Source organism: Monosiga brevicollis, genomic scaffold (genome assembly GCF_000002865.3).
Source record: "Monosiga brevicollis MX1 MONBRscaffold_2 genomic scaffold, whole genome shotgun sequence".
NCBI classification, from domain to species: domain Eukaryota; class Choanoflagellata; order Craspedida; family Salpingoecidae; genus Monosiga; species Monosiga brevicollis.
The window spans coordinates 2,740,108-2,762,686 of NW_001865039.1; the positions used below are offsets into that span (position 1 = coordinate 2,740,108).

The window sequence follows — 22,579 nt, forward strand, 5'->3', positions numbered from 1 at the left end:
GCGATGTCGACGATGCGTTGACGACGATAGCGATGTCGACGATAGCGTTGACGACTATGATGAGTTTGCGCCCTTTTGCCCTATCGATCCTCCCCATCAGGAACACTCGCCCAACGGCGGCGAAGGAGCTGATTCGGCTGCGCAGACCCTGGTGCAGCCTTTGGCGCGTGAAGAGCTCGAGGCAGGAGAAGACTCTGCCAATAATTTTTTTGCCGCCCTCTCAGCCAGTACCACCCAGACTGCTGTGGCCGTGCCGGAACCGCCGGCCGCTGGGACAACCTCCAACCTTGCCCTCGCCACTTTTACCTCCACTGCACCTGCCTCAGTCAACCCTGTTCCAGTCGCCTCTGCTTCAGTCGTCCCTCCCTCAGACATTGCCGCTTCAATCGCGTCATCCACCGATGCCCGCGTGACCTTGCTGCAAACCAACACCAACGCCTTCAACTGTCCAGATGCTGATGCCATAGCAAAGACGCCCAATCCCGACTTGACTACCAATCTAAGCAGCGGTCTTTTGCTCGGTCCCACGGAAACGCACCACGCGCAGAACACCAAGCGTCAAAGCCCCTTGAGTCGCACGGCGGCAAGGCAGCGCAAAAAACAGGAGCTCTTGAGCCGTGTGCCTTTTGGAGGCGATGTCAGCCACTTGGTACGTCTTCCCGGTCTCTGCGTAGCTCCGTGCGATCACGACGAGTATCTGAGAGAATCGTGCGCTTCATTCTCATTTGTACTTCCATCTTCGTTGGCTCTACTCTCATCTGTATTCCTCGTCTTCATCATTGCATTCAGGTGACAAGTCCACCGTGCACCACGCCGTCTACGGCGGCATCAGAGACATCACATGCAAGTACCGAGGCGCGAACACGAGAAGCCTCAAGCGCCGCTGCGGACCGTAGCCCTTCCCCATCAATCGTCCAAACTCGGTCTCCACGTCGAACACACCTTGCACGAGTGGCGCAGTGGCAACCACATCCCAAGAAGAGAAAATCGTCTAAGTCCACCCAATAAGGAAACAGCTTGCTTACTAAGTGTTTGGAAAAAAAATCGTCCCGGGCGTTTGTCAATCGAAATAAACCTTGAATGACCATTGATCAATCAGAACTTGTCTTGTCCATCTGCCTCTACCCACCAAGTTGTCTCATTGCTTCGCTGACTCGTCTTATGGCGCTGCCATTTGACATACCAATCGGAGCCATGTAGCCCTAGAGAATCAAAACTAAGTTAGTTTTGTAAGGAAAAGAAATGGGATTTATTTCAGAATAACTAATTTTCTGGTCTTTGGGCTGCTACGGCATCCACAGGAAGCGTATGAACACAAGAGCACCCTCGTTTGATCCACAAAAATTTAGCGCTTCTGCTGTGCTTGATTTGAAACGTACTTCACACAGAATGGCCGAGCACGACCCGAAATACTGACTGCCAATTAATCGCACCTGCCTCAATCCCAAGAGCAATATGTTGTTACAAAAAGGGAATACATATGTTACTTTCAAGGAGGTGACCGAACTATCCCGCTGAACAACATATTAAGGTACATTCGCCGCCGAGTCTCCAAGTCTCCTGTTGAGACCAGTGGCCCGGTTTGGACCAAGCCACGTCAGGTAGTGGCAGCGCCGTCGACGCATCCTAAGACAGCGTCTCAAAGGGCAGTGGACTCGATCCACTGGCCCTCCAGCTGATAAGGACCATTGGGTGCCCATGAAACCTGGTGCTGAGACATGGACGTCAAATGCAAGCCGCAATCCAAGCATGATAGTTGGACTCCAGTGTCACAACGAATCACTTCAACAACAATACATCCGGATGTTCGTAGTCAAAGAGAGATATTTGCCAATTTGCTACACAGACACACACACTGCATTCGCGGTCGACGGACAGGCGAACGGGCGAACGAATAGACGGACGGACAGCCCTCTGGGCTTGACAAGAAACGCGTGACCAGTCGACCCGGGGACCAGTGGACTGATACAGACCGCTGCGTACACGCACACGCTGCGACTCGCGCGCCACCTTGGAGCCCACAGCCAAGTCGCCGCGACCTTCCGCTCCAATCGACGTTGTACGTGGTTGCTCGCTGCCTCGCCTGATCAGCTCGCCATGCCGCTAAATCTGAATATGCATTCAATGTCCGATCTAGATGTTGATGCTGCGCGTCCAGACGCCGCAAGGCATGAAGCGCATTCAGGTGGAAACCAGCGCCACCATTGCTGACCTCCTGAGCAAGGTATCTGCGGGACCCGCCACCCCAATCGTTTGTCCCGAACCCCGGATGCAGCTGACTTTTTGTGCCGACCTTTCTTTGCTTGCAACCACCCTTGGTTCTTGTCACCAGGTAGCTCAGGAGGTTGGCGTCAACGAATCGTTTCAGCTGGTGACTGAGGATCAACGCAGTCTTCTACCGACGTACGGCCTGGACGCCACCCTCTTGGACACCAACCTCAGGTCAGTTTTTGCTTCTTCACGCCAGGCTAGCCCCGACCCCACGCTTTGCTCTGTAACCTGACTGTTGCCGTTTCTCTTGCCATCTTTGTCGTTTCTGCGGTCAATTGTTTCATGGCAATCATCAAACAGAAAAGTCGACAAACTCCGCCTCGTCCTGGAAAGCGCCAGACAGGAACGGTGTGCGCACGTCCATTCAACTCTTGAGCCCTGATCTGAACTCTGCCTTCCGGACTGGTGTGTAGAACAAGGCGCCAACGAGCAGGGCGCTGAGGCCGTGGCCCCAACCCTTGATGAGGTTGACCGTCACCTCTTCAAGGAAAAAGGCCAAGTTCCCCGGTCACTCGATTCGCACATGTTTGTCCTGCCCCTGGACCATGAACAACCCTCAAACCCACCTCCCCCGACCCCTGTCCACCCCCCGCAACCTGACCGGTACAACATGCTGTTACCTGCCGCGGTTCAACCACGACTGCTAGGTGTCACCACGGCCCCGGGGGACAATGCATCCACTGTGCGCCGCTGGAGCCCTTCGACCCGCAGGTTCTCCAGGGTCGCGACCCACCCATCAAATTCTTGTCCTTCCACAGCTTTCTTCGTCGCCTCGACAGTGGGGCCGACAAGTACGTCCCTGTGCGACCTTGCAAACGCCTTGCATGACCCCGCTCGACCTGCACGCAGGCGTCACAACCCTGAGAAACAGACACTGACCCACCCTTGCCTTGGCCCTCCATTCGTTCTCCCATTCACCCATAGGGGACGCCTTAGCAAGCTTGAGGACCTGCAATGCACGCTCAAGCCCTGCAAAGACCACCCACCTTACCCGCGGGGCATCTGCAGCAAGTGTCAACCGAGTGCTGTCACCCTGCAGCGACAGGTACTTATATAGCCTTTCTCGCGCTTTTGGCTTGAATTACATACTGTCTACTCACATCTCGCCGCTTTGGATTATTTGTGTGGTGATTTGACTACCCAATGCACGTCCATGGGCGTTGCTGGTAATAAGGAATACCGCCATGTCGATTATGTTCAGTTTGAAACACCCGACATCCTCAATCGCTTCCTGGAGCCTTATCGCAAAACCGGCGCCCAACGGGTTGGCTACCTGTATGGTCGGTATGCGCCGTATGAACAAGTGCCGCTTGGTATCCAAGCTGTCGTAGCTGCCATCTACGAACCGCCACAGGTTTGTTATGGGTACCGGCCTCCTCGCTCGCTCGCTCCGTGATGCTCCTCTGTCTCGCAATGTGATAATGTTCTCGTATCCATCCCCCCCCTCTTCTCATGTTCCTCTGGTTTTGTTTCTTGTTTCTTGTTCTTTGTGTGTGTGTCGTCATCGTCGTCGTCGTTGTTGTTGTTGTTGTTTGTTTGTTCACGTTGTCTAGGTGGGCACTGCAGATGGACTAGAACTGCAAGATGACGAACACCAAATGCTGGTCGAGCAGATGGCCGCTGCCCTGGGACTGCAGCGCGTCGGCTGGATTTTCACGGACCTCGAAGCCGAGGACTTGGCTGCTGGTACCGTCAAGCACAAACGCTACGTGACACATGAGCCCGATGACGACACAACCGTGTTGACAGCCCCTGAAATTTTGACCGCAGCCATGTGAGCCATGCCTTGCTTGAAGTGTGATTCAACTACCATACCTTGTTTGTCATCTGCAACATTCACGGTCTGAACTTTTTTTTGTGGGTGTAGGTTTCAGCAATCGTATCCCAACCCTGTGCCGCTACGCTACAACGACACGGGCTTTCACGGCTCCAAGTTTGTGACTGTTGTTGTTTCCGGCGACGACACCAATATGATTTCGCCAAAGGCCTACCAGGTCTCCACACAAGCCATGGCCTTGACCCGAGGTGCGTGTTGATGTATGCCCCAATGAGTTAGGCAGTCAGGTGCCGCACCATACAAGCTCGAGCCATCGTGTCCACGACCTGCCCTCTCCTGCGTCCCTGTGCCTCCAGCTGACATGGCTTACCCACCCATATCGACATATAGATGACATTCTGCGCCCGACAGACCGGGCTGACATGATGGCTGTCAAGCCGCGTACAGATGAAGTTTATGTACCAGGTTCGTGTCACCCTGAACCTGTGAGCCCGTGGAGCAGCAAGGCTGCTGCCACCGGATACACGTGTGTCCTGCTGTCTTTTCTGTTCTTGTTCGTGTTTGATTTGGGTTTTCATGGATTGGGTTTTCATGGCTTACAATGGTAGATATCTTTTACGTGGAGAAGGATAAATACGGCAACCAGATTAAGACACCAGCCAACCCTGTCTTTCCCGTCGAATACCTATTCGTGGACATGGAGGCCGGTGCGGGTACTGGCCAAGGGACCTTTGTCAACAATCCTTCGGCCCCTTTTCCGATTGAGCATCGTGAAGCCATCGGCGAGGGTCAAAACATGCAAGCACTTGGGCGGTATTTTGCCGCGGGCGGCGCCCGTGACGGTAATCTGGTCCGTTCAAGAGTGTTTTTTGGTCATGTTTGAATCGTGTGTTCTCGTTTTGGTTGCTCTCCTTCACGACTGTGAGCAAGGGTTTTACCTTGGTTTTAAAACGTGGCATCACCAAGGCTGCACTGTAACTTTGGGTTTGCATGATCATCTTTTTCAGCCACACTGTCCCATCATACGGGGGGTTCTAACGATATTCGCATGCTTGGCTTGCCTGTTGCCGTCCGCGCGTTGACAGCTACGTGACTTTCACTTGCTCTTCTTTCTGGCCACGGACTCCATGTGTAATGAGCTCCAGGTATGCCCCCATTGCCATTGCCCGCTTGTGCCAGTCGCCTGTGCAATCATGCATGTGACACGTCCTGCCCCACCTCGATACCCCGCTTTTTTAATTTTCTCGCACCAGGACTCTTTGATTCCGTTGGCTCAAGCCATGGCCACTCGCGACTCGGCCGTCGTGCAGCAGTGGGCTGACAACAACCCACACTGGCAAACCATCAAGATGCTCGCCTCTGAGTCAGGTGCGACCTACAGGCTTGAACCGACTTTGCACCTTTCTTCGTTCTTCGGTTGTTGGCAAACCAAGGCAGCCGTGGGATATCCTTGTAGTCCCAGAATCTCATGCCCTCTCTCCTTTGCGTTTGTTTGATTGGTTGATTTGACTCGCAGTCCATGCCGGGCCACAATCATCTGCGGCCAGCGCCTCCCAATGGTCGTGCCAGGTCTGCACGTTGCTCAACGACGCGAGCCGCAGCACTTGTGCCGCCTGCGGATCGCCTCACCCTTGAGCGTTGACTTAGCCCGGGATCCATTCGCCTCCTTGCCAACCTATATTCTATCATTGAAATCCATTGATGACTGACTTTTGTGTCCGACACCACATAATCCCACGTTGCGCACATCCACCCACTGTCAATTAATCAATCGGATTCAAAGGCAGAGATCAGGTTTCAAGAAAAAAAGTTTTATGATTTCTCCACCTGTTTTTTTTTTTTTTTTTTTTGTAATCATTTTTCGCAACGCATCGCAGCGCAGGAGCCTTCCCAACCGTGCAGCATGGATGAGCTAGAGAGCCGGCATCGCCGGGAGAAGAAAGAGCTCCAAAGCCAAGTCATGGCACTCAAAAAGTCCGTGCCCAAGGGGGACAAGAAGAAGAAAAAAGAGGTTGGTCATTGCTTTTCGCGACGCGTGCCTTGGCCTGCATTGTCATGCCATGTGCACAAGTGGGCGGTCGCGCTCGTGGCCAACTTGTCATGCACATGGCTGTCGAACCTTAGGTTGATGCCCAAATCAGCAAACTTGAGGGTGATTTGAATGATCGCCAGCAGGCTGAGATTGCCGACTTTCTGTTGGGCGGTGGCTCCGACGCGCCGGCAGACGGGACAACACCGGTCGAAGCCTCTACCTCAAGGGAAGCAGACCCTACGACAGTTGGTGCGTGACCGTGGCCTTCCACAGCAATATGGAGCAATGCCCGTATAGCCTCATGCAATGGGCTTCTGTAACCGGCCTGTTGCTTTCAGTTCAAGATGCCAATGATGACGGGGGAAAAAAATCCAAGGCCCAACGGCGACGCGAGAAGAAGGAGCAGGAGGAACGGGAGCGGGCCAAGCGGATTCAGGACGGTGAAGCGGCCCCTGGTACAACCCGTGCAGAAGTAAGTTTTACCTCCGCCGTGTTGGCACCACTCACCACTCAGCGCCACCGGGTCACAACGCCTGACACCTTGTGATTGTCCAGATGGAGGATGCTGCTTTGGCCGAACTGCTTCGACCGTTATCGCTCTGTGTCTTGCCAGTCCGGCCCGATGGAAACTGGTTTGTTTTGCAGCATGCATCTTGGCACCCAGAGAAACTGCCCCTGGCACTTGGTGCTCTGGTGAGTGCTCACGCCCGGTGATCCATGTCGAATCTTACGAATCCCAGCATGTTTCGCGCCGTCACGCACGCCGCCGACCAAGAGGTGGGTGCACATTGTGCTGCTTGGCTCCTGTGACTTGTGATGTGGACTAGCACAGCCATGGTATGCTCGACTTTGTGACAAAACTTTCTCCCTCTGTTGGCAAGAACAGGACCCCCAGGTGTTGCGTGAGCACATGGCCTCCTTGATGCGGGAAAACAAGGCTGACTTTCAGCCTTTTTTGACCAACGAAGAGGGCAACGTGCTAGATGACGGTGTGTATATGTGCACCCACATGCCTCTTGCCGCTGTCTCCTTGGCCGGTTGCCTGTTGGAGTGCTTTCTCTCACCTCGGCAGCCGATCCTAGACGAATATGCTTCTTACTGTGACGCAATGGCACAACCGGGCAAGTGGGGTGGCCACTGTGAGGTAAGCAGTAGGTCTACCGCTGTTGTCGTAGTCCAGTATATCATGCATGTACATACATGATATACTGGACTACGACACTCCTCTTTGTTTTCAAATGGATGTCACGAGTCTTGTGCCCCGGTGCCCTTAAAAAACACGTCTGCTGTCCTGCTCTAGCTCTTGGCCTTGTCTCGCTTGTTGAAGCGCCCGATCAAGGTATGAAGCAACGACATAGCGAAACACGAAATTGGCACAAGAAGGCGCACTTGATAACACATTCCCTGATGTTTGTTGCACCTTGTGTCGGTTACCACCTTGCCGTAGGTTTTTCAAGTGCCAGGTCAGCCTCAGGAGATTGGCGACGCAAAGGACGGGCAGAGCCCGATTTTGTTGAGGTGCGTCTGTGGGAGCTGTACCCTGGGTTGGGAACCTGAAAGTACCTCATGAACACCAAACTGCCTTTATTATGGACAGCTATCACCGACACCAGTTCAGCCTGGGTGCACATTACAACGCGGTGGTGCCGGCTGTTGGCACAGACGGTGGGTCGGAGAATTAACTTTTTGTATCCTGGCCACAAGCGTCCTACCTGGGCCCGTTCTGATTGAAATCGAGATGTCAAGTGTTTTCGTTTCGCCTCTGTCGAATCGGATCATTGTGTTCATACCAACAAGGCTCGCGCTTGGGGAAAAGAATGGTGCCATATAGACCTTGCTGTCCTTTTTGCTGTAAAAAACGGGTTGTTCTTTGTCAGGCTCCGCGGCGTATGTGCTGAGGCGGCGTGTCCAAGTGCGTGGGAGAACGGGGCACGGATTAGACGCGAACGTGCTTTGTTGAATTTTAACAAGAAAAGAAAGAATACTCAAATCAAAATCCGAACAACATTTCCTTTTTCTGATTGATTTGTATTGGGGCTGTTTCGCACCTGCGACTAGCTTTGTGTGAAATCGCCACTTTGCTCTACCTCCCTCGACGACCTGCAGTTGCTTGTGCAATGGGCCAGAAATCGGAGAAGTAAAAATAATCAAGACGTAAAAAAAAAAATTTAATTTCGCGTAAAACTGGAAGCAACTCCTCCTTGAAGTTGGGGAGAAAAGACGGAAATCGAGTCAGCACGAGTCGCCCGACCATTGCTGGCGAACCAGATTCTTGGGAGTCTGGAAAGGACTAAAGCCACGTGAAGGTGTTGCCAAAGACTGTTATGGTTTCTCCAGGTGGCGGTCGGGGTCGGGATCGAGATGGGTTGTCTGCCAAGGGAGAGGCTATAGCAAAAGGATGAAAGCCGCTAGCCATGGGGTTGAAGGTTGTCGGCATGGGAACTTGCTGGGCTTGTTGTTGAAGTCGGACCGTCAGCTCTCCCAGCTCGCGGCGAGCCTCGAGCATCAAGAGCTCATCCTCCGAGTCGACTGCATCAATGTCAATGTCAAAGTCTAGATCGGTCTGGTCGGCTACGGGGGGCTCAAGGGTGGCGAGGGGCAGGCTGGTTTGGCTGATGCTGTCCAGCCACAGGGCATGGGCATCCACATCATTGCCCACTTGCGCGTCATCATCTCCACACAATGAAACACTGAAGCTGGAGCGGCTGATAGTGTCAAGGGGGCCAGGTATGTTTGTTGGCTTCTGCTCATGGCTGCTCCAATTGAGCATGATTCGGGCCAGGGGATTCTCGCTACGACCCTCACGGCCCAGATGCGGCTGATCATTCCCATCAAAAAACGGAGTCCCCTCCTCCTCAGCTACAGTCAATTCAGTGGTTACGGTGTTGTCCAAACCTTCGGTCATTGGCGATCTCTCTGTTATACCAGGCAGAACACAGTCGTTACGGGTGAGAATCCTGCCCCACACTGAACTTCAATAGCGAGGTTGGCCGGCACAATACCTTGGGGGAGCAACCAAGTACAGCTGGTGCGCTGTGAAGTGGCACGCTTGAGTTTGGGCGTGGAGGGCCAGGCTTGCCAGTCGTTGTCAAAATCATTCTGTAGTCGTCGCGGGCACGGGGAACGGATGAGTCAGCACTGGTTGATGGCACGTGTGTGGAATGGTAAAAAGCAACCAGGCGACCAAACCTGGGCATCTTGGCGGGCTCGTCGTTGGGATGATGGGGTGGCGCGGGGTCGGCGGTGGAGAATGATGAACAAAAGAACTAGAAGCAGACAGAGGGCGACTACGCCCACGCCCACCAGGATGGGCGTATAGTTGCTTGCATCTATCGGGTAGATGTGATATCGCAACCCCATGGGGCGGGGCCAAAAGGTGGTGCTTGAGCATGCTTGAAGGCACTCATTTACATGATATGGAGTGGTGCGAACTGGAGGCGCGGCACACCTGAGCTTGCACAGGTCCATTTCGCATGTGTACCTGACTTTGCATCATCCTCATCGCCGCTGTCATCAGCGCACTCTGTTCCACGCTCAGCGCAGATGAGATGACCACCTGATGCGCAATCAGTGACGAGTCGGCATCCGGGCGACTCAACTGGGCAGGATGGGGAGCAAGCCAGCAGCAAGAGAGAGGGCTGAGATCGAGTGCTGCATGTGGGTTTCACACGACGATGAACTAAAACGGGGATCAAACCGGGTGGAGATCGTCTCACCACTGGCGTTGCTGTAGCTGGCGGCGCAAAGGCACGATGAGGCATTGCCCGCCACCAGCTGCAGGCAAACCTGATCGGCGTCATCAGCACAAAGGCTGGGGCTGCATGCGTTGCCTGTTGATGTGGCGGCAAGATAGAGGGCAGGTCAGTCGCACCCAGGCGGGGCATGAAGCAGGGGCTTGAGATCCATCATAGACCACACCCACCCGCTGCTTCTAGGAGCCATAGAAGGCTTAGCAGAGCGAAGAGCAAGCGGCGCTGCTCCATCTGAACAGGAGCGGCCTCTGCGCACTTGATAGTTGTTCGTTTAGATGCAGGGCATGTGGGATTTTATGAGGTGTGTGCGCGTGCTAGCAGGATAGTGCAGGCGCGAGGGATCAAGCCTTGTGGATACAAGCGCTTGGCTGAATGGGACATTGATGGGTGCTGGGAGGCGTGCGTGCATGGATTGGTGTGGTGAAGCCACTGAAGCCGACCCCACCTGCCCGATCCAGCAAGATCCAACCACATGAATAGGTCAGGGCTAAACCCAGGGCCAGGCCGAGACTGCGGGCAGGGTGTTGGCGGCAGTCACCCGGGAAGGGCGGGGGCGCGATCGTGTCGATGCAGAGAGAGAGAGAGAGTGTGTGTGTGCTAGTCTAATTGTCAACAACCCCCATTGTGGTACTGGTCGAAATGTCAGATCGTGTAGAGGGTACCAAGTGTCAGAGTGCCGTGGAGCGCTGGTCAAGGAGGAGGGAAGCGGCGGTGTTGGGAGGCGCGAACATCGGGGAGCAGCGTGATGATTTGCTCGTTCGTTTGTTAAAATTTCAAAAGGACAGAAAAAAGGAGAGTGGGAACATCGTGAGGAGCGGAGAGCTAAAGCCACCAAAACCAATGGTGCACCGGAGCCGCTTGCTCCAAAAAAAGCGGCGGTAAGGCGGTAGACGTCGGGATAGCAGGCCAGCGCACAGATATACGGGGGATAGAGGAAACTCGGTAGGAGAGGAGCTGGCTCAAATTGAAGAGGTGTGAAGCGTACAGGGACCTAAGAGCTGTCTTATTGCTGGTACTTCAGGTCGGTTGTCAGTAACCTCTGGACCTCGGGGTCGAGAGTGCCATCCTTGCTCTGCTTCTTAAACTCCTGCATCACCTTGGACATGTGGGTGTACTGCCAAGAGAGGGCACAGGGTAGGAGCGTGACAACCAGCCCCGGGACAAAGAGCCGTTTCCGCAAAACATCCTGACCCGTGTACGCGAGCAAAGAGGGAGAGCGGGCAACAAACCTCTTTGCGATGGTGCAGGCACTCCTTGTAGTCCTGACGCGCCTTGAAGCAGTCGGCCGACTCAACGCCCTGGGCCTGAAGAGAGCACAATACACATGAGAGGACATCTCGATTGCCTGACAACCCGTGCAGGCGACAGCAGCGGCAAATCTTGATCCAAATTGAGCGAGCGCGCATACCTGAACGCAGGTCACAAACTCATTCCAGAAGCGGAAGCAGCGGCCTTCACCGCCCTTGGCACCGAACCCAAGCATGATAAAGATGAAGCAAACAGACTTGTGTCTCCTCGCAACAACAGCAACCACCAATCACCAACGTTGAGACCGAGACCGTGAACAAAGCACCCCCGCACTGCACCGCCGAACGTGAGCCAGACAATCGAGAAATGAAGCAGCCGGCGATGCAGGCGCCCTTGAGGCCTTTGCCTTTGTCTGGCCGCTTCAGCACATTTTGTATTATTTTCAAGCCATAAATCTCCTTGAGCTGATATCAAGTTGGTGAGGTCTTCAAGTTTGTCAGAGTGTGTAGGACAAGTGCCACAGAAGCTACACTTAAGTGCCCCGAGCGAGTTTATTTTAAGGAACTTAAAGTTTAGGATCGAGAATATCCCAAGGACACGAGTTGCGCTCTCTCTCTCTCTCTCTCTCTCTCTCTCTCTCTTTTCTTTTTTTCTTCTCGGTGTCCGTTCGAGATGGCCGAGGTCGGCGTGCGTATCAAGCTGCACACCCTCAAGAACCTGCCCGGGGCCACCAAGCAGGTACGTTAGACCTGGTGCAAAAGCTTTGGGGTGTTGTCTTGCTTTCGTTCTTTCTATTTTTTCCTTTTGTGTGTGTGTGTGTGTGTGAGTGTGTGAATTGGCCAGTTACAGTCACCCCCTTGTGCGCACAGGCGATCCGGGTGGGTCGTGGCCGGTCGTCACGACGTGGTAAAACCGCCGGTCGGGGTCACAAAGGTTATGGTCAGCACAACGGTACCGTGCGCCTGGGTTTTGAGGGTGGTCAGACCCCCTTTTATCGCCGCCAGCCCAAACATGGCTTCAAAAATCCGTAAGTGAGCCTCCCAAGGGCGCGTCAAGCCGGCTTGCCCAACAGTGGCCAGCCTACGGGCTGTTTCGCCACGACAGCAGAAGCGAGGACGCGCCGGAGGCATGCGCATACGCGCGCGCGCGCTCTTTCGCTTGTTTGAATGAAGGGGGCTGGCGCGGAGACATAGCCTTGCTGTCTGCTGAGGCAACTTCAAAAGCGCTGGTCTCAACTGAATGCTTTTGCATTTCGTGCTCGCCACACATCATTGCGTCGTCATTGACAGGTTTTCTGTGGAGTATCAAACCATCAATTTGAGCAAGCTCAAAGACTTTATCGCCCGCGGCAAGATTGATGCGAGCCAGCCCATTGATATGCACACACTGTGGAAGAGCGGCGCTATCGATAAGATTCAAAACGGCGTCAAGCTTTTGGGCGAGGTGTGTCTCGGTTTCCTGGTCAATTTGACCATGATGTCTTCCCATGGCTTTTTTTTTTTTTGGGTGTCCCTTCAGCTTGTTGGCCTGGTCTTGTCTTGGTTCTGACTCTTCTCGTGTCGTTGCTGGTGTTGTTCTGTTGGAGCAGGGGTCAGCAGATTTTGACCTGCCTGTGCGCATCGAGGTCAGCCGCGCCTCCAAGTCGGCCATTGAGGCGATTGAGAAGGCAGGCGGCATCGTGAGCTGCGCTTACTACGACCGTGTCGGCCTGCGGGCTCTTCTCAAGCCGGAAAAGTTTACCACCATTCCTCGTCGTGCCCGACCCCCCAACAAACAACGCCCCTACTACGAGAACCCAGAAAACCGAGGCTATCTTGCTGGGTTTGAATCACACGAGGAGGCAGTTCTCCATCGCTTTCAGGTGCTGAACCTCGGCAAGCCGACCGAGACAGCCGCGACACCATCTTCCACAGGTATGCGTCATCCGCCTTACTTTAGGTGTGGTGGAATCAGATCCACACGTTACCTATGCCAGTGTTGGAGAATCATCGGGCGAGTGGGATGCGAGGGGGGGACGTTGGGTTCAATTTGACGCCATTGCGGCATGTGTCGTTCATTGTTGGCGACCTGCGCCCGAGAGACGGAACGATGGGCAACGGGGCTGATGCTGCGTTGCCGCTTCAGCACGTCTTGATTTTGATTTGCAGTCATGTGGCGGCTGCATCAGACAGACCGCGGCAGAGCCAGTCGGTCGGTCATCCATGTGCCTCATTCTTTGACCCTGCTTGGTCGGTAGATCAAGATGTGCCTGCAAGATAAAAATGTCCATCAAGAGCAACAAGATGGTGGTGAACAAGGCGTATCAAGAGCAACAGGATGGTGGTGAACAAGGCTATTGTGATGATGAGGGGCATTTGTGGCCAATGCCTGCCCGCCTTCTTGCAGTTGTGCTTTCTATCAACCTATACTGTCAATGCGTATTTTCCTCTTCTCCTTCTCGCTAAATGAGCCCCGGGTGGAGGAGGAACGGGCGGGCCGAGAATAGCAACAATTTTCGCAATCAAAGTCTGAGCTTCGAGCTGTTTGTCATGAACATGTTGATTTTTACCTGCGCTTGCCGGAACTCGAAAGCTGGATTGCTGCTCCTTGAGCTCGCGTTGGAAGTCGCTCGTGATATCTTGCAAATCATTAATGTAATGCTGAACCTGTGGCGCGCGCGCGTGTGTGTTCGCGTCAGATTGTCCGGATTGATGAGTAGGCAGGGTTGGGCGGGCGAGGGACGGGCATGGATGGCCAGGGCAGCGTTGGGTCAGAAAGATGCAGGGCGCCATGGCGGGCACCTTGTCAAGCTGGGCGAGGAGGTCAGTTTCGTGTTGTTTGATGCGCGACGTTTTCTGAATGAGCGCAAAAAGATTGGCCGTGGCCCTATCGTGGAGGTTCATGACAGCATCGCGGTTCCCGCGTCAAAGCCAGCCATGTACGAGTTGGGCAGGTTCCAGGATGCGCGGGCGGATAAGCGTACATTTTGATTTGACCCAAGAGCAGGGTTCGCTTGGAGGCAGCCCCCTGCACGGCAGACAATTGATTCTCCCAGTAGAGAGTTTCCGTATGGGCCCTTTCCTTGGCTGTGCGGAGCGTGGCCAGCTGAGCGTGTAGGGAGTGGCACGGCCGGAAGACAGCATGAGCACGGCGGTGTGGGACAGACAGGATCGAGATCGAGCAGAATGGAGCTCGCGCGTCGGAGCGACGTGGCGGCGGTATTGTGGTCCCACCTTGTTGCTACAGTCGAGCATGCTGACGCGGTGGGCTTCTTTGTATCGGGCCATTTCTCGGCGCACTCGCTCAATCTCTGTCTGGTTATTGCGGTCGCGGCTACGTAGATCCTGGGGGAGCAGGGACATGGGTGATGAGGTCAAGTGATGGCGTATTCGGTGATGGGGCTAGTGGGCAGCGCTGTATGACGCCAGGGGCCATGGCGCATCTCTTTGGCCCCACAACCGACCTGTTGTGTGGCGACGAGGGTTTTGTAGCGAGTGATGACGTCTTGGACTTCGTTGTACTCGGGATATTCGCCCAAGACTGTTTGCATGAAGGCTTCAAAGATGCTGTAGCGTTGCAGGATGTCACGGTTGCGTGTTTTGCGTTCCTGGAGGCTACGCAGCTCGGCCCGCAGATTTTGCACCTGCTCTTCGCGGGCTTGTGCGACCTCGTTTTCACTGGCCGCTTTCTGCTCGGCCCGTTCACGACGGGCGTCGTTTTCCTTGAGGAAGCGGTCAAATTTGAGAAGTGATTCTTGGAGTTGATATTCCTTGCGTTCGAGCTCGGCCTTGCGCTGGTCGAGGGTGGCCATGCGCACGTGAAAGTCCTAGCCCAGATGCATCCCATGCAAGATCAGTCGGCCGAGTCAGAGGAAGCGTAGCTGCGCGCAAGCGCTGGGCTGGATCGGGAGGCGGGTCTGTACCTCCTTCTGGGTAGCAAGGGCCCGTTCCACTTGCTCGAGTTCTCGGCGCTTCTCGAGTAGCTGTGTGGCAGGTGTAGTTTGCTGAAGCACGTCATCGGGCATTTGTCTGCACAAGGCGGCGTATCGGAAGCGGGAGGGCGGAGGAGGGGTTGTGACAGGTGCTGTGAGATGAAAACGAGGATCGGGTCAAGCCTTGGCAGTCGGCATCGCTGGCTTACTGCAGAAGCTTCTCCTCCACCGTCTCCTTGAAGAATTCGCGCAGACCCGCCATTGTGACGATGGTCGCCGCACCCCTTTCCTCCTTGTGCCGCTGCGTAAATCACGAGCAGCTCCTCTGGCTGCTTGAGTCTGTATGGCCGGAGGAGGCGGAGCAAAGAGATAAGAGAGAGAGAGAAGGAAAGAGAGAGAGAGAGAGGGAGCGAGAGAATGCATCGAGCGGTTGTCAAGGTCTGACTAGCTACTAAATGTACTGCTTCTGAGGACCGGGGTGCTACCAGATGATAGTTTGATTCCCCTCATACTTTTTTGGGTGGGTCAAGGTCCGGATGAATGACGTCACCGAGTGCAGCGGACTGTTAGGTATCTCGCTCGGTTCGGCTCGGAGTCGGTCGGACAAAACCCACAACAACCCTTGATCCGTGTTCAATTTCTGATGATTCTCTCTACAGCCGTCCAAGCGGAATGGCCCCAAAGTATCACAGTCGCCCCCTCGTGCGACTGACGCTGCGGTCTACCACTTCTACTTGAAAGGCAGTGGGGAATCATCATGCAGCACTCCGACAGGGCCGATGCTCTTCGACCTTTTCCGCGGTTGCCCTGAGCTCTCGAGCGCCGCTTGGACAAGGCGAACATGGCTAGTTTGTCTTTCAGGGTTGAGCGTACTTCCACGTGTATGTGTGGGTGATGTCCCAGCCTCAAGTCACAGACACCATTTCGCACTTCGGCAGAAACGATTCCCAACTGACCTCATGCCACGCCAGTCCGCACTAGTCCGCACACCACCACTTGGCACCGCCCACAAGGATGACGACGGTCATCTTTCCCAACCATCTTTTTGAGCATCTATCATGCCGACGCATCTTCCAGTATTTTGTCCGGGAAGATAGGACATGATGCGCCACAATACACTTCTTTCGGAAAAAAACAACGGTGCTTACCATCAACATGTTGATTGTCAGATGGATTCATTTTGATTCGTACAGATGGTATCGTCATTGTCAAGCGCTGATGCCAATGTGGCGCGTTCTCTCACTGCAAAACTCTGTTCCCATCTGTTTGGGGAAAGGCTGCATTGCTATTCAGCTAACAACAAAACAATCTGATCAAGTCATCTGATTGCTGTCTTCTACTCATCCGCTCATCACACTGCATCGCATAAACAGACAGACAGAGACAGACAGACAGAGACAGACAGACAGAGACAGACAGACAGACAGACAGAGACAGACAGAGACAGACAGACAGACAGACAGAGACAGACAGACAGACAGACAGAGACAGACAGACAGAGACAGACAGACAGACAGACAGAGACAGACACAGACACAGACACAGATACAGACACAAGCAGACACAGACACAGACGCAGGCACAGACAAAAACAGACACACACAGACGTCTGTCGTTTTCTCAGCGCCTTGGACAGGCTGGAACGCGTTTTCCCACGCAAGACCAACGCACATCCGCACCATCAGCCTGGTTTCGAGACCGTCCCAGATCCCTACTCTTTGATGGCGACATCTTGCTTCTGTCACCATCCACCCTTCCACTCCCACCCCACGCTACTGTGCACATGCCTAGCCGGCCCCAAACCCAACCGTGTGTTGCCGTTGCCGCAAAGGGTCCTACCCCCCCCCCATATCTCCCCACTGTCCCTGGCGCCATCTCTTACCGCACCTGCAACCCCCCCCCTCCACGGCAAAACACCAACATATACCCACATGTGCCCACGCACGCAAAACATCCACACACACATCCTTTCAACCCAAACGGCTTGACATCACCCATCTAACCAATCTACCTCACCACCTTTGTCTACCATCTGGAAAAAAAGGCATCAAGCGCGCCCCAAACAACCCTCATAACCCCAGTAAAGCAAGATCTACGGCTACCCCACACAATCTTACACAACCTCCTTTTTGCTCTTCACACGTATCACACATATCACACCCACACCACACACACACGTATGTGCACTGTGCTCTCGCTCTCGCACACACCGCTTGGCTTTTTGGTGTCTATTTTTCTTCCACACAAAAGTGTCTCGCGCGCGCGCTCTCAGGCCGTGACCGCCGGGTCACGTTCATTGCTCCTTCCTCCTCCTCCGCCTCTCGCCCCGCAGCCGCCGCAACGTGCGTGCTTGGTGTTGCGCCCTTCCCATACATTCATCACAGACGCACCTGGGTGCCATTACATGTTCAAAGCCGGTCCGCCCGCTGTCGTTTGTTTCCGCCTGGCGCATCTCACAAGCAACCCCCGAACAAGAAAGAAAGAGGTGAGTGTCGACCCTTGCTCCTCTGCTTGGTCAAGGGCTGCCCCCGTTTACAAAGTCGACCAGGACACCCCGCCCTGCCCAACACACACTCGCCAGCTTCTGCGTCTCCTGGGTTTGCTCTGCTTCCTTGGTTTGCACCATGCCATCGGGCTCGCCATCAAAGGCGGTCCTTTCTGCCCACCAATACACATTGACTCAGACCACCCCCCACACACAACACGACAACAACATCAAGCGCCGCATCGTTTCCTGTCAAACTGACCGGCCCCTCGGCTATTGGGGACTGGTTCGCATGCGTCCCAGCACGAGTCGCCATCGGGTCTTCTCCCTCAGCTGCCGGGCGCGCACGACCGGGCAGCGCTTGCCCATCCCACCTCCTTCCCATGCACGAAGATGGAATCACACATTCTTTTGTGCGCAGAACACATCTCACCGGAACACAAGGAAAAGGCGTACCAATGAATGTGCCCCAACCTCTTGCCACATTCGCCTCGTTTGTCCATCTCCAACACATCCATCTCCGCCTTGCTTGTGATGCACCAGCTTCCAATGGTTTCCCCCATCGTTTCCTCCCTTGGGTTGTTGTCTCTTGCCTTTCGTCTTCATGGTGCCAGTCCAAGCTCCCCGCACCCTCTCTCTCGCTCCCTCTCTTCGACGCTTTGTGTCTTGTCTTTGATCATCTCACCACTGCATCTCCTCTTCGCTTGCCCATGGAACAGACAACTGCCTGATACACGCCAGCTCGCAGCAGCAGCAGCAGCATCACCACTAACATGCTCTCAGCCCACTCAAATGATTCCCTCCATGGCGAAGACCCCGAGGTCATGGCTATCTTTGCGAATGACAGCCCCGCTGCCACCCGTGAAGAACAAATGGCCTGGCGCCAGGTACTGTGCTCAGCGATACAAACCCGTGTTTCCTCCACACTTGCACAGACCCTTTCTGCCACTTGAAACTCACGACCATGCCTTTCCTTGCTTGTTGTGTAGCCTCTGCCCTTCAACGCCTTTGGCAATAAAAATGCCGTTCTTCAAGAGCATGCCCACGAGAATCGCTTTGTCATGTCGAGCGACGTTGCACAACCGCTGTTCAGCATGATGACACTGGCACACGTGGCCGCTCAAGCCCAAGCCCAAGCTCAAGCCCAAGCTCAAGCTCAAGCCCAAGCTCAAGCCCAAGCCCAAGCTCAAGCCCAAGCCCAAGCCCAAGCCCAAGCCCAAGCCCAAGCCCAAGCCCAAGCCCAAGCCCAAGCTCAAGCTCAAGCTCAGGCGGACGTGGCCGCCAGTCATCGCAGCGATCTTCCCGTCTCGCGTCATGCTGCGACTCAAGGCCAGCGTGGTGCTCCTCGCATCTGTGGTTCCTGTAAAAAGGGAGATACGCCTCAGTTTCGCCACGTCCGCCAACGCGACGCCATCGTTTTGACCCTCTGCAACGCTTGTGCCCTGCGGCTCAAATCCCACAATCGGATCTGCTCTACCTGCCATGTACGTCCCTACTCCTTTTGCTCACACTCATTGAAGCGCCTCAGATGGTTTCCTAGTGTCTTTTTATTGACTTGCTTTCAGTTTGCACTCATGTTCAAATCTTTTTTTTTTTTTTTTTTTTTTTAGTATGTGCCCTCTGGCCACAGCAGCTCCATCACGTGTGTCTCGTGCCATTGCGACTCGGTTGACGTGCTGGACAAGCTCAAGCTGGCACAGGGCCTGTGAAGCCCGCGCCCCTGGCATGACCAACTGCTCTTTCGTTCTTGGTATCCTTTTCGCCATCACATTATTTGCAAATCTCTTTGATGTGGGTGAACGAATTTGCACCAGCTTCGGTGTGCTTGCCACCCTTCTTCCCCCCTTTTGATTATCTCTCTCTGTCTCTCTCTGTCTCTCTCTGTCTCTCTCTCTGTCTCTCTTTTGGTTTGTGTGTGTGCTTGGGTGATCCGTGTCTTGCTTAGACCCACCGCCTATCGTCTGACGACAGTGCATTTTATTCCGAGCCCAGTTGCTCGATCTTGCTATACTTGTTTTCTTTCTTCCTTTTTTTTTTGACCTCCGTTTCCCCTGTCTTTTGGCTTTGTGCTCGAGGCTTTCCTTGCTTCGCTGCACGTTTGCCCGCTCCTTGCTGGGCTTCTTGCGCCAAGAGTACCGCGTGAGTATATGAGTGCTTTTGTGGGTGAAATCCTCACCTACACATTGCCGTCATTGACGCTGTTTGTTTCCTTCTTGTTCTTGTTTTCGATGTTTTCGTCTACCCCACTTGATCGAGCGCGCGCGCGCTCTGTCTCTTGTCTGGGCTTGATATGCCCGACGAGCCTGCCGTGCTGAGCACGGCAGGGTTTCAGAGCCGTTTTTCCGATCACCAGTTAGTTTTGGTTCGCGGCGCCGAGCCTACGTCCCCTTTGTCACCAGCATTTTGATTTACCTGTTTCCTTTTCTTCTCCTTTGCGTTGCCTTTTACTCGTCCTGCTTTACGACTATAGCGACGCCGTCTCGTTTTTATGGAGCCCATCAACCATCAGTTTTCCGTGCTGTTATAATTTTTTTTAGTTGATCAATTACTCGCATTTATCCTTCGCACCACCACACCATCACGCGCGATAAACAAGCAGAGAGCAAGAGAGAAAGAACGGCAGAAGGAAGACACGAGGACAGCTGGCTTGTATTCACGTCATCTGTAGCAATCAAGGCGTGTCAGCTTCACCAGCCTTGCTGTTGAAAGAACGAGTCCACCTGCAGTAGCTTCTCTTTATCGAGTTTAATTCCGTCCTGGTAGCCAACAGATGAGCCACAACACAATAGACATGGTGAGGAATGGGTGGGTTCATGTGGAAATAACGATAAATACGGGCTGAACGCACCTTCAACGGGGTACCCAAAACCCGCGCTCGCTTGAGTGAGGCGTAGATTGATGGTAGGAGCATCAAACGTTGACAAAGCTAAGGTGGCGGTCATGTGGAGCTGAGACAGGGTTCTTACAAGTTTCTCGGCGATCAGGTACGCAATAGCGTCACAACGCACCGACAATTCCGCTTTGCTGAGGTCATGCCCGTAGGGCAAACGCTGCCAATGTGCTTGGCGCACCGTCTTACGGTTAGGTCCGTCCAATGCCTAGAGCAGCGACAGAAGCCGTTAAAGTTTTGCCATTGGAGGAGCGAGTAATACATGGCAGCACCTCCTTGATTCCGAGGCACAAACCGTCGCGTCGGACTGGGGATCAACGTTCTGGCAGTCCTCGGCCGTGCGGCAGCCCACTTGTCGAAATCTTTGAAGCTTCAAAATCTGATGGCGGAAGTGGGCGCGCCGCTGGAAAGACCGGAGCAGATTTTTGTGGTCGATTGCCCTGAGTTAAGAGAGACAAGGCGTCAAATTGGTCGCGCAAGAGTCCGAAGGAGCCACGTCAGTCCAAGCGAAGCCCACGACAATCACGTACGAATGGAAGCGGGCAAATGGCCGGAGGCGATGGCATATGCGTGACAGCGTCGCACTTTCCATGCATTCTGAAAGATCGCCGGCACGTGAGTCAAATCAGCAAGGGAAACGGGTGCCTTGTCTTCTCTATCAAGAGCGGAACGTCGGGTGCTGATACCTCCCAATCACCCAGTCACTTACCTCGATCAATGCTTTTGGCATGGCACAAACCGTATTCCTGGGCCACGCGATGACATTCAAAACTATAGGCCGTGTCCAATCCCGATAAGATGTCGAGGACAATAAAAACAACAAACACGTTAGAAGCGGTTCTGAAAAGCCAGTGGTCGCATGTTCTACGCCACAAGCCCAGAGGATTCAGCCCGCGTACCGGTGCCGTAAACGCTTGGCGTATGCAGCCAAAAGAGCCAACTTGAGCTTCCGCACAGGGCCGGTATCATCGTCGTGCAGCGTCACGTCAGCAATCAGGTTCTCCGCATCGGGCAAGGCCTCCTATCAGATGTCAATGCCGATGGGTGGGTCAGGGGTGATCAACCCACAGAACAGCCACCACCAGCTCTGCGCGCGACAGATCCCACGCTTGTCATCGTACCAATTCATAGTCCAGGCGGATTGGGCTAAAGCCACCAAAATCTGCGGAGAGCTTGGGACGATATTTTGGATCCAGATGTTCCGCTATTGACCAACCAACGATTACAAAGCAAAAATCAGCGATCAGAGGTTTGCTCCTGCCTGCATGTCTCAGTGTCGCAGCAAGGTGACGTACAGGTGGTGTCGGGGACCTCCAGGTCCTCTTCATCGGGCTCAATGCGAGCGGCACTGTCAGTCCGCTGGGCCAACGGCACTGCATAGACGGAACAACGGATTGCAAAAGTGTGAGCGTGGTCGGCCAGAGAGACACCCTCAAGCTACAGGGCTCGGTGCAGGGCCAACCTGGAAGGAGTTTCTTGTTGGGTGTGTCGATATAACAACGATAGTAGTGCTGTCGGCACTCTATGTGATGCACGGCAGTGAGAAGCAATCCAAAGAGATGTTTTGGTGAGCTTTGATGCGCGGGCCAGGCCAAGCGGGTGGGTATCAACATCGACTCGCGCCATTGTCACTGTAGGGCTCTAGTTAAAATCGAAGGCTCTAGATGCAGACGGTCCGAGCGGCAAGACCCTACCTTCAGGGGACCGCCCGTTGCCGACATGGTCAGCAACAGCGCTCCAGTTGCCAAAGCCAGAGAACTCGAGAGCCTGCATCAGAGCGATTTCCTCCTTGGAGGACCATGACGGGGCAAAGAGGGCCTTCTGCTTGCTGTTCTGTCAATACAGCACGAGTCGGAGTAGTTGGCCCGAGTGAGAACAATCATGGTCAGGAGAATTGGTGTGTGTGTGTGTGTGTGTGTGTGTGTGTGTGTGTGTGTGTGTGTGTGTGTGTGTGTGTGTGTGTGTGTGTGCCGGTGCAATGCCTATGTTCAACTTACTGCCACCGCATAGCGATGTGTTTTCAGATGTGCTCCAAATTCGACGGCGGAAGAGAAGCACTGCAAATGCCGATGCAAGCACCCAGAGTGAGCTGAGGAAGGAAAGGCAGGCGGTGCAAGGCTGTCGCCGGCACGAGCACGACCATGTACTCGCCTGTAAACAAATGCGCACATCATGCAAGCATTCCGTGCATTTGATATGGATATCCGTCGAGAT

The 22,579-nt window shown here is 54.2% G+C and overlaps 6 protein-coding genes across 6 annotated transcripts; 3 read left to right on the plus strand and 3 right to left on the minus strand.

Moving 5' to 3' along the window:
- Positions 1-1,718: 1,718 nt before the first annotated feature.
- On the plus strand, positions 1,719-7,911 carry MONBRDRAFT_30996 (uncharacterized protein; the record flags this gene model as incomplete). Its single annotated transcript, XM_001742336.1, has 23 exons — positions 1,719-1,805; positions 2,138-2,224; positions 2,333-2,442; positions 2,572-2,609; positions 2,685-2,796; positions 2,919-3,062; positions 3,196-3,316; positions 3,473-3,625; positions 3,825-4,045; positions 4,139-4,296; positions 4,439-4,513; positions 4,657-4,898; positions 5,134-5,193; positions 5,302-5,416; positions 5,926-6,059; positions 6,173-6,329; positions 6,419-6,552; positions 6,636-6,712; positions 6,821-6,857; positions 6,967-7,224; positions 7,381-7,419; positions 7,528-7,598; positions 7,743-7,911. 23 exons carry the CDS (start codon positions 1,719-1,721, stop codon positions 7,909-7,911), a joined length of 2,799 nt encoding a protein of 932 aa, XP_001742388.1.
- A 459-nt stretch (positions 7,912-8,370) lies between these two features.
- MONBRDRAFT_22459 (uncharacterized protein) lies at positions 8,371-10,063 on the minus strand (the record flags this gene model as incomplete). Its single annotated transcript, XM_001742782.1, has 5 exons — positions 8,371-8,996; positions 9,083-9,179; positions 9,270-9,409; positions 9,797-9,910; positions 10,003-10,063. The coding sequence occupies 5 exons, from the start codon at positions 10,061-10,063 to the stop codon at positions 8,371-8,373; spliced, it is 1,038 nt and encodes a 345-aa protein (XP_001742834.1).
- Positions 10,064-11,964: 1,901 nt separating this feature from the next.
- On the plus strand, positions 11,965-12,911 carry MONBRDRAFT_2372 (uncharacterized protein; the record flags this gene model as incomplete). Its single annotated transcript, XM_001742337.1, has 3 exons — positions 11,965-12,107; positions 12,370-12,523; positions 12,669-12,911. Coding segments are annotated over 3 exons (540 nt in total), but the record flags the coding sequence as incomplete, so codon positions are not given.
- Positions 12,912-13,945: 1,034 nt separating this feature from the next.
- Positions 13,946-15,333, minus strand: MONBRDRAFT_30998 (uncharacterized protein; the record flags this gene model as incomplete). Its single annotated transcript, XM_001742783.1, has 5 exons — positions 15,200-15,333; positions 14,982-15,087; positions 14,523-14,885; positions 14,293-14,403; positions 13,946-14,164 (listed from the first exon to the last, which is right to left on the minus strand). Exons 1-5 carry the CDS (start codon positions 15,250-15,252, stop codon positions 13,946-13,948), a joined length of 852 nt encoding a protein of 283 aa, XP_001742835.1. The 5' UTR covers positions 15,253-15,333.
- Positions 15,334-17,234: 1,901 nt separating this feature from the next.
- Positions 17,235-19,293, plus strand: MONBRDRAFT_30999 (uncharacterized protein). Its single transcript, XM_001742338.1, has 4 exons — positions 17,235-17,475; positions 18,195-18,362; positions 18,465-18,959; positions 19,086-19,293. The coding sequence occupies exons 2-4, from the start codon at positions 18,249-18,251 to the stop codon at positions 19,182-19,184; spliced, it is 708 nt and encodes a 235-aa protein (XP_001742390.1). The 5' UTR covers positions 17,235-17,475; positions 18,195-18,248; the 3' UTR covers positions 19,185-19,293.
- An 869-nt stretch (positions 19,294-20,162) lies between these two features.
- On the minus strand, positions 20,163-21,978 carry MONBRDRAFT_22463 (uncharacterized protein; the record flags this gene model as incomplete). The annotated part of the gene is made up of 10 exons (XM_001742784.1): positions 20,163-20,231; positions 20,324-20,401; positions 20,484-20,573; positions 20,661-20,805; positions 20,896-20,962; positions 21,075-21,136; positions 21,265-21,386; positions 21,487-21,569; positions 21,661-21,738; positions 21,828-21,978. 10 exons carry the CDS (start codon positions 21,976-21,978, stop codon positions 20,163-20,165), a joined length of 945 nt encoding a protein of 314 aa, XP_001742836.1.
- Between the last annotated feature and the right edge of the window lie 601 nt (positions 21,979-22,579).